Genomic DNA, 20087 nt, shown 5'->3' on the forward strand with positions numbered 1-20087 from the left:
TTTTCAATTTCACTCCAGAGTCTTTATTACGGGCCTAATAACATTGAACTCTTTTGCTCTTCCCTTTCATTGATCTCTTTTGGTTATCAAACTCAAAGAAATTTTTATAGAGTCATCTCTTAATGCTAATTTTACGAGCTCGATAATGAGTCATCACCCTAGCGTAGACACTCCAAAACATATTAAGTTAATTCAAAAATCAAGAGAATATGCAGATTTTAAGATTAGTGAACTGCATATATACATCATCAACTATATACATGGATTAATAACATTTCATTTAATTACTAAATAATAATTTGAGAGCAAAATAAATATCAAGCAGTAATATTATGGGATTTTTTTTTTCCTTTTTCCAATGGTAAAAACAAGAGTGACCACAAACCGAGAAGTGGTGAGATTCAAAATGGACCCAATGGTAAAAGGTAGCAAGAAGCAAGAAGCTTAGAATAGTAATGAACACCCAAACAAGAGCAACTTACTACTGTTGGAACTCAAACCTTTGCTGGAACCAGGAATGCGAGTCAGTGTGAGAGTTCCTCTGGGTTCCCCCTCACGAAGGCTTCTCCTGATGGTATGTTATAATACTGATTTGATCACATCTTCAAGGCCACTTCCTCCGGGTTGGGCCTCATGAAGGCTTCTGAATATGATTTCTTAACCAAGTCTCTCTCATGAAGATCATCAAGAACAATTTCAGTAGCGTTCCTTTGGGAGAATGTGGTAGTCGCTACTGGTATGAGATACGGGAGGGTTTGGCTGCATGCCTTCTTGGCTCATCAAGGGCACTTCCACTGGAATAATCCCCTTCATCACTGGTACCTTTAATGTACACTGGACAAAACCCACAACTCTTCACAACGCAGCCCCCGCTTGAACTAAATGAAAACTTAATGTGACTCCATTTCTCACAACTGAAGCTCAAAAATGATGGAACATACGCCAGCCATACATGATCTGATTCAATTGGTGTATGTTGAAGTTGGTAAGTCCAGCTACCAAAGAACGAGCATATGCGGTGGGAATTGGAATTAAGATCATGGGTATCCAAGTCGCAGTACATATACCAAGCCCGGGAGTCGTGCTGCGGTGCCATAACAGCAGAAAGAGCAAAACCCAGGAAGTTGCTATTAATATACCAATCTGGAGGTACCTCTATATTTATTTCATGCCCTTGGCTATGATGCCTGAACCAATCCGGTATTTCACTACCAGGGAAAACAGTGCTGAACGGGATCCCAACGTTAGGGTGCCACTGCAAAACAAAAACAATATTGAGGATGCTGAGAAAGAACCCACATCTCCTATTATTTTTGGTAATAAAACTTCCAATTTTTAAAATTCATTTACAAATGATACAACATTTTAATATAAATGTCCCTTTGCTGTATTGTTACTATTTCACATCTTAACCTACTCATTTTCTTCTATTATTATTATTATTATTAAAAATACTATTATTATTATTAGTATATACAAATATTTATTTCAACATGATTATTCCTAGTAGTATTTTTGTTATTAACAATAATAATACTACAAATACTTATATTAATACTATTTTTTTAACTATAGTATTAATAGTATAGTAAGCTAATACATGAAGTAAATTAATATATCATTAATAACTATAATTGTAATAGTATAATGAGTAACAAAATGATTTAAACAAAATCACTAATAATAGAAATATAACATGATAATAATAACGATAATATAATAATGACAACAATCACTAATTATAATAATAATGCTAATAATAATTTTCTATGTTAAAATAATAAAGTAACAATGACATTATTTAATAGTAATATTAATTGTAATTATAATACCGCCAATTTCATATTATAATTAATAACTTTAGTAGTTATATTAAGGATTATTTGGATATATGAGTTAAAATAACTATTAAATCATAACAATGACATCTCTCTTTAATTTTGTTGAGAGATGACTCTTTTTGGATGCATTTACTATTTTCTATATTTTGTTTTCATAACTTCATTTTAAGTGTGATCTTTAACTTTTCTTTCTTTTTGGCTTTATCTTGAACTTGCTCTCTTTCTTTCTCAATTGATAACACTCTTGAAAAATTTACCTTTATCTCATAATGCCCTACCCTATTCTCTTATCTCTCAAATAGCTCATTCTCATTCTTATTTAAGATATTCATCTAAACTATTTGGAGATTATATTTTATTTATCATAAATTTAACTAAAGTTAAATTTTTATTAAAAATGTTCATTGGAACTGTATTGGATTGAATTTGGTTTACAAAAAATTTAACTACGATTAAGTTTTCATTTCACCTACAAAAAGAACTTAATTATGGTAACTGAAATTACATAATAATTATATTTCATTTTAAAATAACTTGATTAAGATTAAGTTCTTTATTAGAAAGTTTATTTGGATCAGATATGGGAGGGCTTGGCAAAAACAAGGTTAGATAAAAGATTTACTCAAAGGACAACTTTTTATCCTATCTCATCTATAACATTATAAAAGTTCAAATGAAACCCTAAAAAAACTCCCACAATAATATATATATATATATGAATTAATTGATTAAAAGGGAAACTAAAATCCTATATTTATAAATCTAACTTAATTTTTTGTCTTGAAAAGGAATTTGATTTTAATATAAATGTCTCTCAATCTATTGATTACTTATATGTTAGTTTTAAAAGAAAATATTATTTTTGTGAGAAAAAATAGGAAATTTTTGTCCTATACGGATGCTTTTTAAGGTTAAAAAAAAGTAGATGATCAGATTTAAAAAATATCCCTTTTAATTAAATAACTCAAAAAAAATATTAAAAATATGTAATACAAGTGAAATAGAACATAAAAGACAAAATTATAATACAGACATTAAAAAAAAAAATCCTTTTATTGGAATTCAAAAGCTGAGATGAAATGTGAAAGTTTTGTATCGTTTGGGTCAAGTTAATACAAATTCTTCCTTTTTAAAAAATAAAAAATTAAAGACATTTTCAAATGGTACAAAATTAGGAGAAGCAAAAATCATGAAGGCACAGCGAAAGTAGCATTTCGGCAAAAATGTGGAAATTATGATATGAAACCAAAAGAGAACTTACGCTTGCATAAGTGGACCTCCATGCACCTGGGACAACATGCGATGCCACACTCTGTACATCATGCTCCATCTTACTATGACAGTTCCTCAGTTTGAAGCAATTACCAAATAGAAAACCTCCAAAACGTTTGAAAACTGACTGAGGGGAGACGAGTTCCAGTGATGTGCAGTTACTTGCATTCATACGTTCTATACTCGATGGAAGCACTGGCAGTGCTTGAAGCCTTCTGCAATTTGTCAACTCAAGCCTCTGCAGCATAAAAAGTCGTTCCAAGTTCCAAGGTAGGCGAATGATGGAGGTTCCACTAAGGTTCAGATACGTCAGTGAGGTTAAGGTGCAATGAGGACGAATGGAATGTGATCTTCTAGGCGCAGACGAAGGAGATGCATTATGATTTCTCAGGACAACACTGGAAGAAGGTAGTTGTCTTATGGTGGAATCATCTGAATTGAGCTCATTTAAGCAGTCTAAATTCCCTGAGTTCTCTTGAAAATTTCCAAGTTCTGACCAGCCAGAAAAGTCTGTTATAGCAGTCCCATCTAGACAGAGCTTTGATAAATATGGCATATGCTGTGGAACTTCTGGTAACTTCTCTAGCTTTGAGCAACCCGAGAGAATAAGGGTTTCAAGGGATACCAACCAACGGATGCTTGGAAGATGCTCAAGGTTTGTGCAGTTTTCCAAATTCAACAAAATGAGTTTGCTCAAGTATCCAAGGGAAGGGTGAACCTTACGCAAATTTGTACATCCTTTGAGAACCAAAACTTCAAGATTTGTGGCTCTTGAAAAATCGGGAGTTTCTTTTAGGTATTGGGAGTAACTGACATCCACAAATTCGAGGTTTCCAAAGACCTATAAGCCAAAAATAAAAATAAAAAAATAAAAAAACACCCAGAGAGAAGCTATAAACATTTAGATTTCATTATGAATATCACACAGTATCCCAAAAACAGAAAGTAAATCAATCATACCTTTTGTCCTTTCCAGAGCTGAGTAAGATGGCGGCTACGAGGCATGCAGAAGTGAACAAGATTCTCGGACTCAAAATCGAATGGCAGTGATTCACATGGGTATTCATCCCAATGTAGATACCTCAACTCATCGTAATGAAATTTGAAGTCATCAGAAACGTGCAATTTACATTGCATCTTTCCCCCGGTATCTCGAAGGTTAGATCGGTAGATTTCAAGCAACCTAAGATTAGTCATCTGGGAAAAGGCTTTAGTGGTAAAGTTCATCTCCTCCAAACCAGATAAGTCAAAGAATATGCCTTCAACTTCTTGAGCTCCCTAACAACCAAGAGCAAAGAATAAGTTAAAAGAATGCAAATTTATTAAGATATATATAGATATAGATATAATTGCTTAAATAAAAATGAAATATACTTCCAAAGTTTAAATTTGTCTATGAAAAGGAAATTTCATATTATATTCTCACCGTTTCCCGTTTCAAAATATGAGAGACATCCTTTTGTTCCCATAATCTGCTGCGTCTGCCAGGCTCTTTAGGAGAAGTCTTGCGAATGATTTGCCAACCCACTTCTTGAAGTAAATCATGCATCTCCAATCTATCGTCCTGAGTAATGGTTATAAGAGATTTATCAATTAGATTTTCTATTCCGCTAACCATAGAGAAGCCACAACTCTCTAATATTTTCTTTACAAAAGTTTGGCCTCTTCCTCTAAAGAAACATGCAATATCTAGAAATATCTCTTTCTCATTATCCTCTAATCCATCAAAACTTATTTGAAGCACTTCTTGAATTTCCCCATTAGAGATTTTTTTCAATTGATTCAACTTATCTGTCCAATAGTCAGCATTTCTATCACACAAAGAACAACCCAAAACTTTGAGAGCCAATGGAAGACCTTGAGCATAAGATGTTATTTGATCCAAGAGCTTCATAACATCTCTTGTAGGAGGTTTATTTTTAAAGGCATAATAACTAAAGAGCTGAATGGCATTATCATCCTCTAATTTTTGTACTTCATATACTGCATCAACACCTTGCACAGTTAGAAGATGTTTATCCCTTGTTGTTATAATAACTCGACTTTGTGGACCAAACCAATCATGTCCCCCTACTAATGTTTCTAACATGGATTGGTGATTCACATCATCAATAACAACAAGGACTTTTTTAGAATGAAGTCTCGCCTTTATTGAAGTGAGTCCCATATTTATATTTTTATCCCCTAATACCTTTGAAAGAAGTTCTGCTTTTAAATTATCCATACTTGTGCTTTTTAAGCCTGCTAGAAAGCAATAACCTTCAAATTGACATAAAACACGCTCATAAATAACTCTGGCAAGGGTTGTCTTGCCAATGCCGCCCATACCCCAAATTCCTACCATAAGAACTTTAGTTGATTCAAGACACAATAGTGACTCCATTTCTCTTATGCAACAATTCATTCCCACTAGATTCTTCGCATCACTTGAGGATACACAATTTAAATCTTTGGAAATATCCGTGACAATTTCTTCAATAAACTGAGTCTCAGGCCTGCCAGTTTGAAGAACAAATAAAAGTAGTTTGATAACCCATAAATGTTGAAACAATTGTAAGTATGGCAAGACACATGGTCTTGTTCATTGAAACTTCGGAAAAGGGGAAATTAAGCATAATAAGATGATCAAGATATAATTGGTCAAATTTCTCTTTGTGTTCTGTTAAGAACAAATGTCATAAAATAACCATCTTAAATCTATCATATCTAACCTAATTTTCATTTGTATACAAATATGACAAGGTGCATAACCATAACTAAACATAAAGATGTATTCATGTACCTACTAACAATCAGATTTATTAGAAAAGAAAAGGACAGAGACGATGAATTTTTGTCAAGAGTATTAATTAGTCACAGTTGCAAAATACTTTTCATCTTGTACAAGATGTATAAAGCACAAGAGTTCAATGGTTTATACAATCATCAACTCCTTTTTCATTCACTTTTATTTTTTCAAATATAAAAGGCATGTAAATCTACTCATTGGTCTTCAACTTTTTATCTCCTAAACACACCTAAAACCCTATCCTAGTTCCTATCTCCTTCCCACTCAACTTCTTCACTTTAATTTTTTTCGCTCCTTCACCTTTTATTCTTATTCTTCTTCTCATTTCCATTATAGAAATAAATACAAAAGCAAAACAAAAGAAGCAAAAATGAAAGATAGAAATGAAAGGTGAAGAAGTGAAGAGAACTAAGATAAAGAAGATGAAGAGGAAGGAGAGAGGAATCAGGGTTCGAGAGACAAAGAAGATCATAAGCTATGAGTGTGTGTCTTTATATATGAATATATTGAGGAAAGGAAAAAAAAAAGAAGTATAAAGGGATGGAAGGAGACTACAAAAAGAAGTCCTCTTCTAGAAAATCGGCTCTTACCTGTTAAAGGTGCCCTTCAAACATTTAATATAACTTAAAATTGTATTTACCATTAATTTTACTAGTTTTCATTATAGTTTCATTTCAAACTATTCTTTTTTTCATGTCTAAGCCTACATAGTTGTCTTAACAATCCTTAATATTTGAAATTGTATGGGTCATAATGTTTAAAAATTATTAAAGAAAAAGTCATCCTAAAATTCTTTTTATATAAGAACTTCTTAAACATTGTATACAGTGGGCCACCCCATTAACCCATCTATTTACAAACAAGTCCAAAATGGTTCTACCTTTCTAAGCGAGTTCCAATAACTAGTAATTCAGTTTGTCTGAGTGAATCTCAAACTTTTAATTATTGAATAATTTATGTAGGAAGAACCATATCAGTACTTAAGCCCTAAATATCATATTGAATAAAAGTATTTAAACATATAAATATATATTAATCTAAAGCTAAATGATTTCAGCAATTTTCTTTTCTTCCTTTACACTGTTCAAGATCTAAACCAGTACCTATGCCCTTAGTGTTCCATAGACTGTCCAACGTAAGGGCTTTTCTCTTAATTATTTATGATTCATAATAAACCTTTAGAGCAATATAATGATGATAATAATAATAATAGTAACAACAATAAATAAATAAATAAGGAGCTAAGCTTTAGAAAATTACTTATCACGAGATGAAGTGAATCCAGATATCTTGCCAACTTGGGTGAGAGCCTTCCTCCATCTCTGCACCCTCTCCATATCATACTTCAACTTCTTTTCATGGTCTGCTTTCAACTTCTCTTCATGGTCAGCCAAGGCTTTTCCGAAACTTCCCCTCTGGTTTCCAACATCTGACGGATTCACATTGTAGAAAATTGGCACAGCCCTCCGTTCTTTGGTATTTTGGGACTGTAATATCTTCACCAGTTCATCTAGGCACCACTTTGAGGATGCATAGTTTTCTGACAAAACAATGATGGAATGTCTTGATCCTTCAATTGCTGTAACAAGTGCCGGAGTTATCAACTCACCTCTTCTAAGCTGATAATCCATAAAGGTCTCAATTCCTTTTGCACGCAAGGCCTTATAGAGATGGTCAGTAAAAGTGTAGCGGGTATCTTCTCCTCTAAAACTAAGGAACACATCAAACTTCCAGTAAGAAATAGTAGTAGTAGTAGAAGAAGAAGAAGAAGAAGAAGAAGAAGATGCCATAATGGAAGAAGAAAAATAGGCTAGGTTTAACAGAGAGATCTAAGCTGTACAAACTCGAGTTAATAGATCTTGATGCTAAAGAAGCCAACTACTTACGGACAGATTCATCGAGGGCCGGTTGTTACGTGTGTGAACACTCACAGAATATATTATGATTATTTTTTTCTTAATTTTTTTTTTTTTTTTAATGTTTGTTTTAAGATGCCGTGGATGACTTAATTCAATAATATTTTATTATTGTTATAATTATACAACTCAAGAGGCACATGAACCACCAAGTTGAAGTCCTTATTCAAACATGCCTGTGATTATTTAAGTTCAAGTAATTTCTTATCATAAGCTCCATTCACACAACAACTTAAAGAAATCAAATCCATCTTAAATTCAATGAATGGAACTATCAAAAGCTCTTGTAGTTGTTAAACATAGCTTCTATAATATATATATATAGATATTCTTTAACATCCATCTCCTTAATATTCATTTTGGTGGAATTTCTTTTCTAATGTGTTTTCATAAACCGCACTAAACCAGAGACCCCTATTCACAAAAGTTCTTGTGCCTAAGTATGCTCATTGTAATCGGTAAATATTTTCAAATTGTGAAACCATTTTTCTTAATTTGTTTAATGCTTTGGATCTTCTCAATGACACAAAGACTTTCCGTGTGAGAGGGACAATAGGTTATTAATACTAAATACAAAGACTCTGTCAAGAATATAAAATGGTTATTTTCATATATTTGTTTGAAGCATTTGTTCAAAGATGCTTGAAACTTTTTAATATATTAATGCTTAACTTCAATTAGTCATGTTAAAGCATTTTTCTTAATTTGTTTAATGCTTTGGATATTTTCAATGCTACAAAGACTTTTCGCGTGAGAGTAGGTTAGCAATATTAAATACAAAATACAAAGACTTCGTGAATAATACAAAATGGTTATTTTTACATAATTTTTTTGAAGCCTTTGTTCAAAGATGCTTAGAATTTTTTAATGAAATCATGATTTTATATATACATAAAACCGCGTTCAAATGTTTGTGGCTTCTAAGAAACATCAATCTTTTAAAAAAAATATACGAAGCTTTGTAAACTCATCTAACTTTCCAATGCAACAATTTGGTTTAAATAAATAAAATTAATTTTTTCAGATCTCTTAATGGGTATTTGATAAACCAACTTAATAACTTAAAGTGACTTAATAACTTAATTTAAATTATTAAGTAAATCAAATATATTTGATAAAATAACTTAATAATATGACTTAAAATAAAAAATAACTTTAAGTAATAAATAAAAACAATTAACTTATTTTTAAGTCTGTATCTTTATTTTACTTTTTTATCTTCATTTATCCTAATTACTTTTAGGATCTCTTTAGTTACTCCATGACCTTCATTATTACTCAATCTCTTTTGTTCTAATTATAATTTATAAAGATAGATATGTCAATTTGATAATTTAGAATAAAATTTAAATTAATTTTATCAAGTAACTTTAATACTTAAAGTAAGAATTAAGTAATAAATTTTAAGTATGAGAATTAAATGTTTCAAGCCAACCTTAATACTTAATACTTTTCTACACAGCCAAATCATACAGCCACAGTAAATGGGAAGGTTGCTTTCCTTTGCTTTATATGGAGTATTTAACACAGTAGTCTACAAAAGCTTAAACGTTAAGACATCTGTGGAAAATCCTGTCATTGACGGATCTTTTTCCTATTTTTTTAGGTTCCTGCCAACCTGGTGCTCTCTCGAACAAGGGTTTACAAGGGTTTTCAAGTCATTCATCCCGTCCTTGTTGCATCCAAAAACCATCCGGTAAGTCATATCGTCAATAACGTCAGCAACCTTTGTAGTAATATCCACCACCTCTAGAGCTGCTGCCATTTCTTGTTGTGACTGCACCAACATCCCTAGCACCTCCTTCCTCATTGAGGCAAAGGAATTGATTTTTGCAGTTCTAAGAAGCTCTACTGTACACAATTTTCCCTAAATCCCCTAGGTCAGGTCTTTGAAGGCTTGGAGTTTAGGCGGGCTGGCAATGACAACATGATTCATGGGTTTTGAGGAATAGCTTGTTTATTTGGGGCGATGAGACTATGATTGTTGGAACACACCCAGATCGCATAAACATGATGGGGCCATACTTCTTGGCTAACCGACTGAGGTTGGGGTGAGGAAGATTTCCCAGCAATAATCGGAAACTCCTGGAGACTGGGTGGTAGTTTCCGGAATTCAATGGGGAGTAACCCACTCATTTAAAAAGTTCCTAAACCAGAAAATAAATTGGAACAAAATTATCAACAAACAGAAAATATATATAAAGGTATAAAAAAAATAGTAGAATAATAACAATATTGTTTAAAATAACAATATTATTTTAAACAATGTGTATAAATATTATTGACAATTTATGTATTTTTTTAATTTTCATTCTCAATTTTATTTAACATTAATTTATGAAACAAATTATCATTTCCACCTTACATTTCTATATGTATTTAAATACAAAAATTAAAATTATTAAATTCATTTTTATTCAAAAGAGAATAAAATAGAAAGAAAATATCCATTCTCATTGTTTATTCCATGCACCAAACATGCCCCACAAGGAAAAAGGAGGGAGTTGGTCAGAGCACATGCGCATCAAAATCAAAGCAAGATGGTTGAACAATCTTCACAAATGAACAATTAACATTCATTGGCTCATTTAAGTATTAATATGTCCTTAGAATAATTATATCGTGCACTCATAATAGTATTTTTTTTTTATAGATTCTATGTATCGGTCTCAATTTATTTATTAAAAAGCATTATGATATTATACAATCAAGCATCTTCCAACAAGTGCTTGAAAGAACTAAAAGGAAAAAGGAGTTGGTGAGAGCACATGGGCGTCAAAAGCAAGGACAAAAATTTTGCTATTACCGATATATCATGTATCGGGACCTATGGGAACGATATCGAGTGGAGAAATGTCAATCAAGCAAAATTTTAGGAAAAATCGCCAAAATTTGTCTATATGGTGAAAAATCAATGATATTTCCCAAAATTTTACAAATGGTCAATGCTCCAAAAATGGCTTATAGTGCACAACTGGGCCAACCACTAGAGCAACTTCGTCCCTTAGTAAATATGTTGCACCAAATATATATATATATATATATATATATATATATATATATATATATATATATAAAAGTCATTACATAAACAAAATCTAAAATGAATATTTTAAGAAACTTATTAATTATAATTATTTTATAATTAAATAAAAAAATTTATTTAATTGATTACCAAAAATATAAAAATTATTATGATAGTTTTCTTCACAGTGTATTTAATATCATTAAGATATTAATTAAAAATTTTAAAATTATACATATATCATCATTTATTTTATATCATTTAATAAGTAAATTAAGTAGATTATAATTTTAATATTAAATATATTTTAAAATTAAACATATTATAATTAAATATCACAATATTATTATGGAATAATATTTGATGCAATTTAATAATAAATATATACTTGAAAAATTCATTTTTTTTACGCATATAATATTATTATCAAATATGATAAATTATATCATTTATATATTAAATTTTTTAACAAAACAACTTTAAAATGTCTATTATACTTTTAATTATATTTTATGAAATTTATATATATATACCATGAGTTTTAATCAATTTTAGGTTTACCGATATATCTCCAATATATCTTTAAAATCGAAGTGTCAATATACTCATAATTATCGATATTTTCATCCTTAGCCAAAAATAAGACAAAAGGAATAATGTACTTTTGAATAGGTGTTTCAAACAAATAAAAACAGAGAAAAAAACCAATTCTCTTTTACAGAGTTTAGTGGGCAACTCGATCTCACGCCTATCAGAGACCAAACCAAAAAAGACATGACCAAATTTTGTAGCCATGCAATCCCTTAGCAACCGAAAAAGGTATGCCCAAATTTTGTAACCATCGTGTCTTACCCGCAAGACCCACAAAAAAGATTTAGGGGGTGGGTCTGAAGTTGATGTCGATGACTGTTATTGTAAAATACATTTCCGTGTATTGGGTCTGAAGTTGATGTTTTCATTATAAAAATCAAAATATGGTAACAACTATAAATTTAATTATTGTTTTAATGTCAGGGTTACATGATTCTCCTTCATTTCACACGGAATTGATTTTCACGTGTCTTTCCGCTTTGCCCACTGATCTGAAACTTCCACCTCTTTTCGCAATTTTTTCCGAGTCAAATTCGCGTGGTCTCTTTATCTGTTCCTGAGACTATCCTTTATACATGTCTATTTCTTAAACCACCCTTCTCCAGGAGTCTACTTTCGCCTACTCAATTGAATCTTGGTTTCTCCATCGCTAGATATTTTGCTTTGTGAACAAATTTCAACCATTCATTTATCTCGCCTCTCTCGGCAACTCATCACTGATTCTCTTCTCTTTTTCTTTCTGAGTTTTGTTTCTGTGATCTCCTACAAGCCATGGATTGTATAAACCCAATCCTTGATGTTGCCATCACTGCCACACGTGCAGCTCATGGCACCGGTCTGCCAGAAACCCTTGAATATTTGAGAGACGCCATGGTGATCCTGAAGCACAAGGCTAATGATGTGAAGGCCGCGGTGGATTATGCTGAGGAAAACCGCAAGATGCGACGGACACATGAAGTGAGTAACTGGCTCCTCAGTGTAGAAGTCTTGGAAAAGGAAGTGATGGAGATACTGCAGAAGGGTGATCGGGAAATCCAGCAGAAATGCCTCGGAACCCGCTTTCCCAAGAATTACCGGTCAAGCTACAAGATCGAGAAGATAGCAAGTGAAACGATTGGTGTTGTCACTGAACTGAGGCACAGAGGCGATTTCAGCATTGTGGTTATTAGGCTGCCTAGAGCTGATGTGGATGAGCGGCCAATGGAGAAGACTGTGGGCTTGGATCGGATGTATGCAGAGGTTTGCAGATGCATCCAAGATGAAGAACCGGGAATTATTGGATTGTATGGTATGGGGGGTACCGGGAAAACTACCCTCATGACCAAAGTGAATAATGAGTTCTTATGCATTCATGACTTTGAAGTAGTCATCTGGGTTGTAGTATCCAGGCCAGCAACTGTGGGAAAAGTACAAGAAGTTATTCGCAACAAGTTAGACATCCCGGATGATAGATGGGGAAACAGAACTGAGGACGAAAAAGCAGTAGAAATTTTCAAAATCTTGAAGGCAAAAAGGTTTGTGATGCTGCTAGATGATGTATGGGAGCGTCTTGATCTCAAAAAAGTGGGGATTCCTTCACCCAATTCCCAAAACAGGTCCAAAGTAATATTAACAACCCGCTCTCGGGATGTTTGTCGGGATATGGAAGCTCAACAAATCCTTGAGATGGAGCGTTTGACACAAGATGATGCCATTAATTTGTTCATGGAGAAGGTTGGAAAGACTACTCTAAATTCACATCCGGATATACCCCAACTCGCTGAAATTGCTGCTAAAGAATGCCAAGGCTTACCACTTGCACTTGTTACTATTGGGCGAGCTATGGCTGGCAAGAACTCTCCACAAGAATGGGAGCCAGCAATACGAATGTTGAAGACTTATTCATCAAAGTTTTCAGGTATGGGAGATCATGTATTTTCGGTTCTCAAATTCAGGACCTGTAAAATGACACCATCAAGGCGTGTTTTTCATATCTTGCTATAATATTGGGAATGAAATTCTTATAAGCTTGTTTCCTGTGATGTTCATCTCTCTACTGCTCTCTCAGCTTCCACGGCGGCTCCTTTTGCTTCTTCTCAATGGAGTTATGATGTGTTCCTTAGTTTTAGAGGAGAAGACACCCGCTTTACCTTTGCCGCTCATCTCTATGTAGCCTTGCACAGGAGAGGAGTCAACACTTTCTTTGATGACCACAAAATTAGGAGAGGCGAATCCATATCTCCAACACTCGTAAAAGCAATTGAAGGATCAAGGTCTTCTATCATACTTCTCTCTCAAAACTATGCCGGTTCAAGTTGGTGCTTAGAGGAACTAGTCAAGATACTGGAATGCAGGAAAACCATGGGACAACTGGTTCTGCCCATTTTCTACAATGTGGATCCATCAGATGTGCGAAGACACAAAGGGAGCTTTGGAGAGGCCTTGGTTAAGCATGAAAATACTTTGAAGCATGATATAGACAAGGTGAAGAATTGGAGGGAGGCCCTTAGTGAAGTTGCCAATTTAGCTGGCTGGAATTCACAGAATAAGTAAGTTTCCTCCCCCCCCCCCCTCTTTTTTTAGTCTTTTCCTTTCCATGTTTACCTCTAATTGTTATTTTTGAAATTTCCAATTTAACCCTTGTTTGGTAACTATTATCAACTGTTGAGAGAATAATTTTTTGTTTTTAAAAACAAGAAATACATTGTTTTTTGAAAAATCTTTTAGGATTGTTTGTTTACTAATTTTTTTAAATAATTTTTTATTCTCTAAAACATAAAAAAGGTTTGACAACCAAAAAACAAAAAATATTATGCTATTCTTAAAAACAAAAAATTAAGATGTTTTCAAATACAATAATTTAGCTATTCTAAGTTATTTTCACTTTTTTAGAACTATTTTAAAAAAATAATTATACAAATATGAAGAATAATTAAAAATAAAACACTATATGTTAAAGTTATTTTTGAAACATATTTAAAATATAGAAAATAAATTAAAAATATTTCAAATTCCAAACAGGTTTTTGTTTTATAGAATACTAAAGAACAATTTTAAAAAATATTCTCAAAAACTTATTTTTAAAATTGTTTTAAAAAACATTTCACAAATAGAGTCTTAGTACATTGTTTTCAACTGATTTTTCTAAGGGTTATTTTAAAATATATTTATACAAATAGGAAAAATGATTGAAAATAAAATATTTAGGATAAAAGTTACTTTTAAACTATATTCAAAAGATAGAAAACATGTTTAAAATATTTTAAGTCCTCAAATAGAGTTTTTCTAAACAAAACATCATTAAACAATTTTTAAAAATTATTTCTAAAATCAACATTTCTTAAATAAATTCTTATACCTTGTTTGGTAACTATTTTCAATAACATTTTCGGAAAACAGTTTTTTATGATAGTTTTTGAAAAAATTTCTTTGATGTTTTATTCAGAAAAATTATGTTTATTTCTATATTTTAAAAATAAATTTTATAGTAATACTTTATTTTAAATCATTCTTGTTATTTGTATCACTATTTTTTTTTAAAAAAGCCCTAAAAAATAAATTAAAACAACCAAAATATGTTATACGAAAACATCTTATTTTTTATTTTTAAGAATAAAAAATAGTATTTTTAATTTTTGGCTGTGAAATATATTTTCCTGTTTTTGGTTCTGAAGTATGGAAAATTGTTTATGAAAACAATTGCCAAATAAGCTTATTTTCCATTTTGTTTAGACATAATATTTAAAATTCTCAACAAACATTCAATAACGCATGAAATTGGAATGTGACCCATTATATTTTGATTACCTTGTTAATTTATACTTAAGTAGAATTAAGCGCAATCTTTTTTTCTTTATTTTCACTAACTTTTAATGGATTCCTAGGCTTACTACATGCATCTGCATAATACCTGGCAGGTCTGAGCCTACGTTTCTCAAGGAAATCGTCATTGATGTTTTGAAAAGAGTGTTTGGATTATCGGCAGGTGATGCTAAGGCAATAGTAAAAGAAGATTCCCGTATACAAAACAAGGAAGTGGTACCAGGTCCACACTCAACCACTGTTCACATTGCAGGACAGTCTGGCATAAGTGCTAGAGGTAGGAGACCACCCATTGAAAATGTTGGGGAAGAATTAATTGACTCAGACTCAGACTCAGGATATGATGACGTGGAATCCATATTAACAAAAGTATGGACAAATTTATGAGAACAAGAGAGTGAAATTTATATTTTTCCTTTTGTAAATCAAGTCAGTGCTGTTGATCAGTAAAACAAAACCTATAAATGTGATAGTAATGGTGGAGTGAAAGTTGTAATCAGGAACGAGTGTGATGATAGTACACATATTTATTTTTGTAAAAAAAATAATATTAAATTAGTTATCTTGACAATGAGTTTTTATATTTTAACATATTTAAAAATGTGTTAAATTATTAATTTTATCAAATTATTACTTTCTAATATCATATTGTAATTATATAAAATAATTTTCATATACTTTTAGAGCAAAAATAAAGAAATAAAGTTAACACTATTTATAAATCAATAAAAACAAATCTATGTAAAATAGTATATGTGTTTGTTTTTATATAGAAATATGTTATTAGTCTATATTTAGTATGTTTAAATATATAAATTACACAAATAAATTGTTTTTTTTTACTATTATTGACATTTATAGAACTAATAAAATTAATTTAATATATTTAATGTAGCTCATTAAATTCAAAAATTTTCTAGCTATTTAAGGACATTACATTAAGAAAAAGAACAAGAATTAATAAAAGGAAGAATTATGTTTTGGGGGTAGATGGGCCCCCAAATTAACAAAAGGTTCATATAACTCTTCAAATTGAGTTGAAGGATATGAAATAGTAACGGACAAATATACCCTTTAAGAACACATATAAAATATTTTATAAAATTAAGTTAAATAATTTTTTTTCAATAATTTTTTTTCAAAAATACTAAATTAAATAAAAGTAGTTTTCAAAAATATTAAATTAAATAATTTTTTTTCAAAAATATTAAATTAAAATTTTTTTTTCAAAAATATTAAATTAAATTTTTTTTCAAAAATATTAAATTAAGTTAAAGTATTTAAAAAAAAATATTAAATTAAATATTTTTTTAAAATATTAAATTAAATGAATTTATTTTTAAAAAATATTAAATTACATAAAAGTATTTTTTTTAAATATTAAATTAAATAAAAAATATTAAATTAAATAAAAGTATTTTTCAAAAATATTAATTTTTTTTCTCAAAATCAACAAAGAGCATTTTTGGAAATACTGAAGGATGATATCCTTCAACTCAATTTCCATACTTTCATTGGGTCTTGGACTCAATTTGAAGAGTTACATGAACCTTTTGTTAATTTGGGGGCCATCTACCCCCAAAACATAATTCTCCCTTAATAAAATATAGAGAGCAAGAGTGATGGGCATGCCATCAATTCATTATTACCACTATTTTTTATTTCATCTCTATAATGATTCCACCAAGTGATTGCGCTTTTTATTATTTTTATTTATTTTTTCTGAGATGGATGCTAGTGACCTATATATATATATATATATATATACAATACCTCAATGATTGCTTTTCTTTTCTTTTTGCTTTCTCATATGAAATTGTGATTGATTCTTTTTGCCATTCAGTTTTCATTTGATAATATTAAGGTAAATTCATAATATTTCAACAAACATCAGAATTTTTTTTTCTACCATTTCTTTATGAAAAATTAAAATAGGCAATAGCAACTAGCAGCAATAAATAAATAAACTCATACAATAGAAAAATAAATTAGACATTAGAATTTTTAGATGAAAAACCCCAAAATGCAAAGGAAAAAACCACAGGACCTAGTTCAGTTCAAGCTTCCACTATCAACAATAATGGGTTATACTTGTCTTTTCTAAAATAATCTCTAGAGGCTACCAAATACATCAAGAGTACATATAACCTTGGATTATACAATATCTCTTAGCAAAAACAAAGAAGATTGGAGAAAGTATACAAAAAAAAAAAAAAAATCATTATTGTTCACGGGCAGTAACATCAGTTCCCGAACTCAAAATCTAATCTCCACCGTTCAGATTGTAGATACTTGAGTTTCAAACCTCTCCTCCAAATTTCAACTCGATTGGACCACAGATGAAGTAGGATCGGCTTGTTGATAGAATCTGGGCAGATGCGTTTTTCTTCTCTCTCTTCTCTTCTCTTTTTTTTTTCCTTTTTTTCCTGATCTTATTTTTTTTATTAATGTAACTAACTTGGTCCCCAAGCATATGGGGCCCACTCCCTCACATACAAGGGAGCCCAACAAATCTCCCTCTCCCGACTATGTGAGGGGCTATACCAAGCCTGCTTGCTTTCAACAAAATTGTAGTTTCTCTATAGGTATTGGTTTTATCATCATATTTGATCCATTCTCATTAGTATGGATTTCTCAAGGCAAAACAATTTCTTCTCTAGTGCATCATGAATCCAATGCTATCTCACATCAATATGCTTGTGAAAATTCTGGAACCTCTTTAAGGTTTTCCTGGCTATCAACAATATTTCCTACAATAATCCTATTGATTTGTTCTTGGAAGTCTAAAAAACCTTTGCTTGTGAATTGTCTTAAATCCTTAATTTCTTTCTTATACTGCCTTACTTCATCTTGAAGATCCTTAAGGGTTACGTCTTTGGTAGACTGCTGGTTAAATCTAGTTAAGATTTCACTTAATTTATAAGGATTTACTATCATCTTAACTTCCTGCTTACTGACAAATTTCTTAAGGACATCATAAAGGTCTTGCTTAGTTTTTTCATCTTCAACTTTCCTTAAAACATCTAGGACAAGTTCTTGAGCTTGGCTAATGACATTTATAATCTTAGGTTGGCAATCACAATTACCCTTAATGCATTCTTCTTGGTCACTAGAAGTTTGGCTTGAGATATCCTCACCACTACTATCGAGTTGGTTAATATCATCTTCATTATCTGAATTAGTCCTTGATTCAGACTCTATGGAGTTTAACATTACTTTACAAATCATATCTTTTAAGTCTTTTGCTACATTTAAGTTATTAATTTTCTACTTAACCCTACAATTTTTCTTATAGTGGCCTACTTTACCACACATAAAACAAGCTAGCTTAACTTCTGAAGGGGCTTCTAGCTTTTTCTGGGCTTCTTTGTTCATCCTTCTTTAGATGTGCCTTTGTCTCTTGGTTTCATTCATCCTATAGTTGCCATGAGTTCCTCGCTTACTGTGATAAAACTTTTCCTTACTAGGCTTTCTACTTATTTGTTTCTTACTTTGCTTAGAGGGGGGCTTAGTTTCTTTAGGTTGAATCCAAACTAGCTACAGAATGAACCAAACTCATTCTTGTAGATCCTTTGTTCATTTTTCATCTGTTGCTTAAGCTTAAAGTCATTGCATAGTTTAATTCTTTTAGATGTGACAATGCTTATAATTTCACCATAAGTAAGCTTATCATAAGGTATTTGTCCATTAAACTGTTCCCTTATCTTAATCCTAATTTTCTCAGAGAAAAGTCTAGGTAGTTCTGAGATGAATTTTTCTTTCTAAAAAGACTGGTTACAGTCTGATCTTAGCATGAATTTGGTTAAGAAAACTTCTTTATACCATCTAAAGTCATGAAGCTTGGGACACTTAAGGTTGGTTAAAAGATTTGCAGTCTTATCCTTAATCTTTGTCAAATCTCCAATGAAGTGTTTTGAAATAGAATATATTAGAGTAGCCACTACATCCTCTATATCTTGACCATATTCGTCCTTAACCACTTCATTATCCTCATTAATCCTATAGGCTTTTAGGATACCATTTCTATCCTCAAAAGTGAGATAGTTATCCCACCATCCCTTAAGTTGACCTGTAAACCCAACAACACTTGTCTGAACTACAACATGGTCTGACAATCTATTGTTTAACTTATAGGTTGTACTAACCATGGTCATTTCTTGAAGCTTAGTGAGTATGTTATACTCAGTCATACCATCTATGTTCCTTTCATAGATAGTGCCACTAGTATACAAAGCTTGAGTATACTGGTTTCTTTCCTCATACTGCATGTCAGGAAAGGTTGGTCTAGGGTAGTAATTCCTAGATCTTGGTAGTAATTCCTAGATCTTGGTAGTAATTCCTAGATCTTGGTAGTTCTTGGTTATTGATAATCCTCATAACAATCTGGTTAGGAGGTTCCTTAAAAATCTTAATTAGTTCATCAACCTCTGCTTCAGAACTAATTTCTCTTTTAACCATATTGATTCTCCTATGAGAAGGCTAAGGTGTCTCACGGACAACAAGGTTTTCCTTAACCTTTTGGCTTATCCTATCAATAAGGGCTCAATCAATATGGGGATTCTCTAGAAATTTCTTATAGAATTCAAAAGGCTTAACTAAAGGCTTATTATATTTCTTAACAAACGTAGCCTTAATGTGGTCTTATGTTTCAATGATCTCCTCAAACCTGTTGAGTTGATTGCCTATGGTCTTAAGAAACATGTTAGTGTAGTTGTTTTGTTCCATGATTCTTCTAACGTCAACAGCACTAGCAGTTCCTTTATCATTTGACTTAGTCTTAAAAGGTGAAGCTTTGACTATGGTGCCATTAATGTTCTTTTCTATCTTAGCTTCTAGATGATGGATGGATTCTA

At 31.4% G+C, this 20087-nt stretch overlaps 2 protein-coding genes across 2 annotated transcripts; one reads left to right on the forward strand and one right to left on the reverse strand.

Annotated features, from left to right (window-relative positions):
* Positions 1-730: 730 nt before the first annotated feature.
* On the reverse strand, positions 731-9627 carry LOC100260274 (disease resistance-like protein DSC1). Its single transcript, XM_059734588.1, has 7 exons — positions 9436-9627; positions 7162-7628; positions 5551-5608; positions 4540-4677; positions 4074-4391; positions 3103-3954; positions 731-1255 (listed from the first exon to the last, which is right to left on the reverse strand). The coding sequence occupies exons 1-7, from the start codon at positions 9625-9627 to the stop codon at positions 731-733; spliced, it is 2550 nt and encodes an 849-aa protein (XP_059590571.1).
* Positions 9628-12204: 2577 nt separating this feature from the next.
* On the forward strand, positions 12205-15621 carry LOC100265494 (probable disease resistance protein At1g52660). Its single transcript, XM_003634525.1, has 3 exons — positions 12205-13330; positions 13481-13961; positions 15330-15621. Exons 1-3 carry the CDS (start codon positions 12205-12207, stop codon positions 15619-15621), a joined length of 1899 nt encoding a protein of 632 aa, XP_003634573.1.
* The last annotated feature ends 4466 nt before the right edge of the window (positions 15622-20087 follow it).

Source organism: Vitis vinifera, chromosome 18 (genome assembly GCF_030704535.1).
Source record: "Vitis vinifera cultivar Pinot Noir 40024 chromosome 18, ASM3070453v1".
NCBI lineage: Eukaryota > Viridiplantae > Streptophyta > Magnoliopsida > Vitales > Vitaceae > Vitis > Vitis vinifera.

Coding starts and splice junctions, on each gene's coding strand:
- LOC100265494 (XM_003634525.1), top strand. CDS start 12,205: ATGGATTGTATAAACCCAATCCTTGATGTTGCCATCACTGCCACACGT. Junction 13,331..13,480: donor TTATTCATCAAAGTTTTCAG/GTATGGGAGATC, acceptor CTGCTCTCTCAG/CTTCCACGGCGGCTCCTTTT. Junction 13,962..15,329: donor GGCTGGAATTCACAGAATAA/GTAAGTTTCCTC, acceptor AATACCTGGCAG/GTCTGAGCCTACGTTTCTCA.
- LOC100260274 (XM_059734588.1), bottom strand. CDS start 9,627: ATGAGGAAGGAGGTGCTAGGGATGTTGGTGCAGTCACAACAAGAAATG. Junction 5,609..7,161: donor TTCACTTCATCTCGTGATAA/GTAATTTTCTAA, acceptor TCAAACTGGCAG/GCCTGAGACTCAGTTTATTG. Junction 4,678..5,550: donor TTTCCAAAGATTTAAATTGT/GTATCCTCAAGT, acceptor ACCATTACTCAG/GACGATAGATTGGAGATGCA.